General features: G+C 30.3%; 1 protein-coding gene across 3 annotated transcripts in view; it reads right to left on the bottom strand.

The window, feature by feature from the left end:
• LOC137657826 (retinol dehydrogenase 13-like) overlaps positions 1–6,921 on the bottom strand; it is an 84,203-nt gene extending 77,282 nt beyond the window's left edge. The window contains exons 1-2 of one of the 3 annotated variants that reach the window (XM_068392396.1): positions 6,720–6,921; positions 5,635–6,422 (exon numbers count right to left, since the gene is read on the bottom strand). In XM_068392396.1, the coding sequence (XP_068248497.1) occupies positions 5,635–5,704 (70 nt within the window). In that variant the 5' untranslated portion in view covers positions 5,705–6,422; positions 6,720–6,921. Of the gene's footprint in view, positions 1–5,634 lie in introns of all 3 variants that reach the window. The other 2 variants (XM_068392395.1, XM_068392393.1) reach the window with 2 other exon arrangements.
• Positions 6,922–7,379: the final 458 nt, after the last annotated feature.

A 7,379-nucleotide genomic window follows, 5' to 3' on the forward strand; every position in this document is an offset into this window, starting at 1 on the left:
GTAGCAGTCTTTTAAAGTTACCCATGGATTGAGACTAATAGCTATCTAGTTTATTAGTTCTGTAAGTTATACGTGTGATTTTAATAGCCACATTGGCCTCTTGAGAGAGAGAGAGAGAGAGAGAGAGAGAGAGAGAGAGAGAGAGAGAGAGAGAGACGACTTGTTCATAAAAACTAGTAACCTATCTTCTTATATGATGAAATCATGATGAGGGATAGATGGAGATGGTTTGGGCAAACTCTGCTCACTCCCCAAGAGAGATTAGTTCACCAAACTTTCAACTTTGCTCCACAAGGCACTAGAAGAGTTGGAAAACCCAGGCCTACGTGGCTGAGGACTATGAAGCGTGAAGTTGGAGATGATGAATGGAAAAGTATCGAATTAAAAGCTCAAGATAGAGACGACTGGCGAAATCTAACCGAGGTCCTTTGCGTCAATAGGCGTAGGAGGAGATGATGATGATGAGTTCACGAGACAATATTACAAAGATATTTGTTGTAGTATGTTAAATATTAAACTTTCATCTCAATATTTTTCTAAACTAGAAAAAAAACGCTAAACTCAAAATTTTAAGGCTTTCGTATTTCTTTAATTTGGGAATTTTAAATTACATGAAATTTTAAAAGGCACATTAGTGTAAACATTTTATTCTATTAGAATTAACATTTGAATCTATCGAACTGTGCACCTTTATAGTCGAAAATATCACACTATCGAGAATGACACGTTGGGCTAATTAGATTAGCATCAAAAGGTTATATTCAATTCTAAAATAATAAATATTCTAACCACCTTGGTTACACTATTAATATGGTTAGTTCAACAACGATTAAAATGGTTATTCTAGCAAATATTAAAATCTTTATTCCAGCCATTATTATTATTATTATTATTATTATTACTAGCCAAGCAACAACCCAAGTAGGAAAAGCAAGATGCCATAAGCCCAATGGATCCAATAGGGAAAAATAGCCCAGTGAGGAAAGGAAATAAGGAAATAAATAAATGATGAGAACTAATTAACATTGTTAAAATGGTTATTGCAGCAACTATTAAAATGTTTACTCCCGCAATGATTAAAATGGCTATTCCAGCAAAAATTTAAATGTTTATTCCAGCAATTATTAAAATGGTTATTCCAGCAACGATCAAAATGTTTATTCCAGTAATTATTAAAATGGTTATTCCAGCAACGATCAAAATGGTTATTCCAGCAACGATCAAAATGGTTATTCCAGCAACGATCAAAATGTTGATTCCAGCAATTATTAAAAGGGTTATTTCAGCAACTATCATAATGTTTATCCCAACACCGATAAAAATGTTTACTTCAGCAAATATTAAAATAGTTAATCCAACGCCGATTAAAATGTTTATTCTGGCAAATATTAAAATGGTTATTACAGCACCGATTAAAATGTTTATTCCAGCAACGGCTTTTCTTATTTCAGCAACTATTAAAATGGTTACTCCACCCTGATAAAACTTGCATTAAAAATGCATCATTTATTTATTTCCTTATTTCCTTTCCTCACTGGGCTATTTTTCCCTATTGGAGCCCTTGGGCTTATGGCATCTTGCTTTTCCAACTAGGGTTGTAGCTTGGCTAATAATAATAATAATAATAATAATAATAAAATGCTTGACAACATTTATTCCAGGATTTTTACCGTTTTATAAACCTATATATTAACGTAAAGGAGTGATATTACGGTCACCAACCCGTAAAAGATAATAACAAAGTAAGGTAAAATTACGGTCGCCTTTATTTGAACTGAAATACGGCTGAGAACAGTACATTTTTACGGAGAAATTTCCATTAAAATGACACTTTTTTTCCTAACAGTGCAGCAACGGCTGTCCTTATGCCAGCAACTATTAAAATGTTTATTCCAGAAACGATTCAAATGTTTATTCCAGCAACCATTAAAAATTTTATTCCAGCAACAATTACAATGTTTATTCCCCCACCGATTAAAATGTTTATATCCAGCGTCGATTAAAATGTTTATTCCAGCATCGATCGAAATGTTTATCCCAGTACCGATTAAAATGTTTATTCCAGCACCAATTACAATGTTTATTCCAGAGCCGATTAAAATGTTTATTCCAGGCCTGATTAAAATGTTTATTCCAGAGCCGATTAAAATGTTTATTCCAGGCCTGATTAAAATGTTTATTCCAGAGACGATTAAAATGTTAATTTCACCAAATATTAAAATTGGTATTCCAGCAACGATCAAAATGTTTATTCCAGCAACGATTAAAATGTCTATTCTAGCAAATATCAAAATGGTTATTCCAGCAACCGTTTTTGAAGTACACTTTCATTGATTTACCTCCAATCAAAAGTCATTATTAATTATACGTTACCAATTTACCTTGTAAATTAAAATTGAATGTTTAATTTTGACTAATTTCAAAAAAAATATAACATAAAGGTTGCATAAATTTAATTTCTTTTAACTTGAATAGTTTTATAGAGTTTTGAAATGTTGTAATATTGGACATAACAGCAGCTATCGATAGAGAATAGCATTAACCTTTGAAACTAGTAATAATAATAATAATAATAATAATAATAATGATAATAACTACATAAACCATCTCGTCACCTGAATTTCCTAAATGCAATGTTCGTTGTTGTCTTAAACAGGTCATAAACATGATTTTATCAGTGTCGAAGCTCCACTAATAGGTGAAACTTATGCCAAGGTACTAAAGATATCTCAGCTTTTAACACCAATAAAACTTGTGTGGTTATTCATTCCCTTTAGATTCTACACGATAAACTAAATGAAAAATATGAAACAGGAAATGTTTTAAAAGCTAAAGAAAATACGAAAGAAACAACACTGTGTTTAGTCTCATACGAAGCCATACCTAGCCTAGTGAGACTAAAAGGCTAAATAAAAATATGAAATAAAACTAAATGAAAATATGAAACAGGAAATGTTTTAAAAGATCAAGAAAATACGAAGGAAACAACTCTGTGTTTAGTCTCACACGAAGCCATACCTAGCCTAGTGAGACTAAAGGCTAGACCCATGCACCGGTAACTTACACAAGACTGGGAAAGACAGTCGTTATGAGTGAAAACTTATCTTCTTTTTTTCTTTTTAATTTAAACTCGCCTCAAACAGAGGATTAGACTGATGCAACAGTTCCTTACCATTTCATAGGTAACATGAAGACTTATATGTTATCAGTAAAGATTATCAATATTAATATTATTATAATTATCATTATTAATAATATTATTGTTATTACTTGCTAGGCTACAACCTTGGTTGGAAAAGCAGAATGCTATAAGCCCAGGGGCCTCAACAGGGAAAATAGCCCAGTGAGGAAATGAAACAAGGAAAAATAAAATATTTCAAGAGTAAAAACACTAAAAAAAAAATTCATACATAAACTATAAAAACTTTAACAAAACAAGAGGAAGAGAAATCAGATAGAATAGCGTGGCTGAGTGTACCCTCAAGCAAGAGAACTCTACCCTAAGACAGTGGAAGACCATGGTACAGAGGCTATGGCACTACCCAAGACTAGAGAACAATGGTTTGATCTTGGAGTGCTTTCCAATACTACTCTGTGTTTGGTTGGATAACACACCCCTGAAACATTATATCTAGCCTAAACTTATAGTAAAGCACAGAACAGTACTTTCGCAGTGAAGCAAAACTTCACAGTAGTAAAAAGAAAATTATTTTCATTGGCTTTCGAAGAAAATCTATGACCATTTGGTGGACCAACATTTAATGAGTTGTCAAACTTGGTACCATTTTTTTTTTTTTTTAAGATTACAAATTATGGCTACCACGTTTACCTTTCCTATTATATTATCTTTGGATGCCTTTGTGTGTGAGTGTATATATATATATATATATATATATATATATATATATATATATATATATATATATATATATATATATATATATATATTATATATATATATATATATATATATATATATATAGATATATATATATATATAGATATATATATATAAATACACATATATATAAATATATATATATATATATATATATATATATATATATATATATGTATATAAATATATATATATATATATATAAATATATATATATATATATATATATATATATATATATATATAAATAAATATGTATATAAATATAAATATATAAATATATATATATATATATATATTATAATATGTATATATATATATAAATAAATAAATATATATATATATATATATATTTATATATATATATACATATTATATATATATATATATATTTATATATATATATATATATTTATATATATTTACATACATATTTATCTATATATATATATATATATAAATATATATATATATATATATATATATATATATATATATATATATATATATATATATATATATATATATATATATATATATATATATAAATATATATATATATATAAACTGTATATATATATATATATATAAATATATAAACTGTATATATATATATATATATATATATATATATATATATATATATATATATATATATATATATGCACAAAAATTTCTCGCAATACTTGAAAACTATTTTAATCTCAAAAATTTAATTGCTAGTCGGGAGAAAAAAAAGGGTAATTTACGTTAATTAATCCTGAGTAAATTAACAACATCGTAACCACCAAAGAATTTATTTTGAATAATCTATCTTAAGATTACGAGCGCTACAGTAATAGTAAGAGTTGCCAACGTGCCATTAATTTATTTATGAGAGCTAGAGTTGCCAACGTGCTATTAATATTCGAGATAAATGTCACCGAGTTCGAACCTGTAGCATTTGAATAACGCTGCTGCAGTACTATGTTTACTTGTGCCTGCATTTGAAGGCTTTCCCTCTTAAATATGCTACACACACACACACACACACAATCGCACAATCCCTATAAGGAACTCCATTATTATTATTACTTTCTAAGCTACGACCCTATTTGAAAAAGCAGGATGCTTGCTATAAGCCCAGGGGCCCCATCAGGGAAAATAGCCCAGTGAGTAATGGAAAGGAAAAATAAAATATTCTAAGAACAATAACATCAAAATAAATATTTCCTATATAAACTAAACTTTAACAAAACAAGAGGAAGAGAAATAAGATAGAATAGTGTGCCCGAGTATACCCTCAAGCAAGAGAACTCTAACCCAAGACAGTGGAAGACCATGGTACAGAGGCTATGACACTACCAAAGAATAGAGAACAAGGGCTTGGTTTTGGAGTGTCCTCCTAGAAGAAATGCTTACCATAGCTAAAGAGTTTCTTCTACCTTTATCAAGAGGAAAGTGGCCACTGAATAATTACAGTGCACGAACCTTGTGTGAAGAGGACTTGTTTGATAATCAGTGTTTTGTCAGGTGTATGAGGACAGAGGAGAATATGTAAAGAACAGGCCAGACTATTTGGTGTATGTGTAGGCAAAGGGAAAATGAACCGTAACCAGGGATCAAGATCCAATGTAGTACTGACTGGCCAGTCAAAGCACACCATAACTCTCAAGCGGTAGTATCTCAACGGGTGGCCACTCTAACCAGCCAATTTATAACAACATAACGACAGCTGAACATCTTGTAACACTTACCAGAACAAGTGACAGCTATCAGCACAACCTTGTTGTCGTCAAGCCAGTGGACAAAGTCGGCCCAAGTCATGGTAGGCTTATCTTCCTATACTTAAGCCAATCAGTTCTTCAGTTCTTGAGGTCTGTGGTTTCCAACAGCGTCTAAGTTTGTTGTGTGTCTATGTAGGCTTAAATGTAGTTGTGCGTAATGATCCTTAAAGCTTTTTTGTCTTTTGAGTGCAAACTAGTATGTAAGCTATAAATATATATAAATAGTCTACTGATCAATATAAGCTACATTTAACTACAGTATTAGCGCATTATCTATCTATATTCGATCGAATGTTGGAGTAAAAAACCGTAAATATAAATATGTTTTGGGTCTTTACATATTTTAGGTGGTTCTGTATCTAATAAATGAATAAATGACTAACGGATATCGTGTTCCAGTTGTCAATTTTATAATATATATATTTTCATGTAACTTTTAAAAGAACGTTGGAGTAAAAAACTGTGTAAATATAAATATGTTTTGGGTCTTTACATATTTTGGGTGGTTCTGTGTCTAATAAATGACAAAAGGATATCGTGTTTTAGTTGTCAATTCTTTAATATATACTTTTGTTCATGAAACCTTTAAAGATAATGGTTAAATTTATCGTATTTCCGTGTATAAAGGTGTTGTTGATCTGTTATAAGTGAAAGGCTTTGTTCACGAAATCATCAAAGGTTAATTTTGTAGATTCAAGAGAAAAAAATAATGTGCTATTGTTGTTGGTAATTATGATAATAGCCTGTAGTCTCGAACTCTGAAATGACAAATAATTTCGTTAATCGATTTCTGAAAATCTAACAATGATATTTAAAGAAAAAATAGCAACTTATGACATTTGAAGTTAAGACAAACTTTGAATAACCACGCGTTAAATTTAGGCTAAAGACATTTTTTAAGTCGATTCTTAGTTTTAAAACATTAAGACGCCTCCTGTTCCTGTTTTTTCTTCTTCCTCGACTCTATGGCATAAACGACAGCACAGGCCACGGTACAAATGACAGCCAAGACAAGAAAATTCATTATGGAATGTTATTAATGAGGAAGAACTCACCCGAAAAAAAATTATGACACTCGATCTCTACGATAATAACAAGTTGTTTTGTCGATCTCTGTGAGCAAACGATAATAACAAGTTTTTTTTAACTGTTATTCATTGAATTTCGCAAGAATTTAAACGATATAACTTAAAAAACACACACAACAGAGTTTGTTTTCTTTGATAGAAAAGAACAGAAGACAGTTCTCACCAACAACACTGACTGGGAACTTCTGAATGATGTCACAGGTTCACAGCAGTGTTGCCAGATGGGTTAGTGTAAAAATCCCCAAAACAACACAAAAATCCCAAAACTCATGATAAAAAAAATCCCCAAAATAACACAAAAATCCCAATTTCCACAAATATATTTTCTTCTGATCATGTAGGCTTGACTAATATAATAGAAATTATTCACTATACTTCATATAAGAGCAAGCAAACTAATTGCAACAATGTAAAGTTTTACTCATTTTTGTTTCTTCTTCATGGAAATGTGTACAGAATATCCCCATTAGACACACAAAATCCCCAAATCTAGGGATAAATCCCCATATCTGGCAACAATGGTTCACAGTCACAACCAGAGTTGCCAGGTTTTCTAAATGAGAAAAGGCCAACTTATAATCAATCACAGCTTTAAAAGTCCAACCCATTATTAGAAAAAGGCCAAAA

This window comes from Palaemon carinicauda, chromosome 18 (assembly GCF_036898095.1).
Source record: "Palaemon carinicauda isolate YSFRI2023 chromosome 18, ASM3689809v2, whole genome shotgun sequence".
Lineage (NCBI taxonomy): Eukaryota > Metazoa > Arthropoda > Malacostraca > Decapoda > Palaemonidae > Palaemon > Palaemon carinicauda.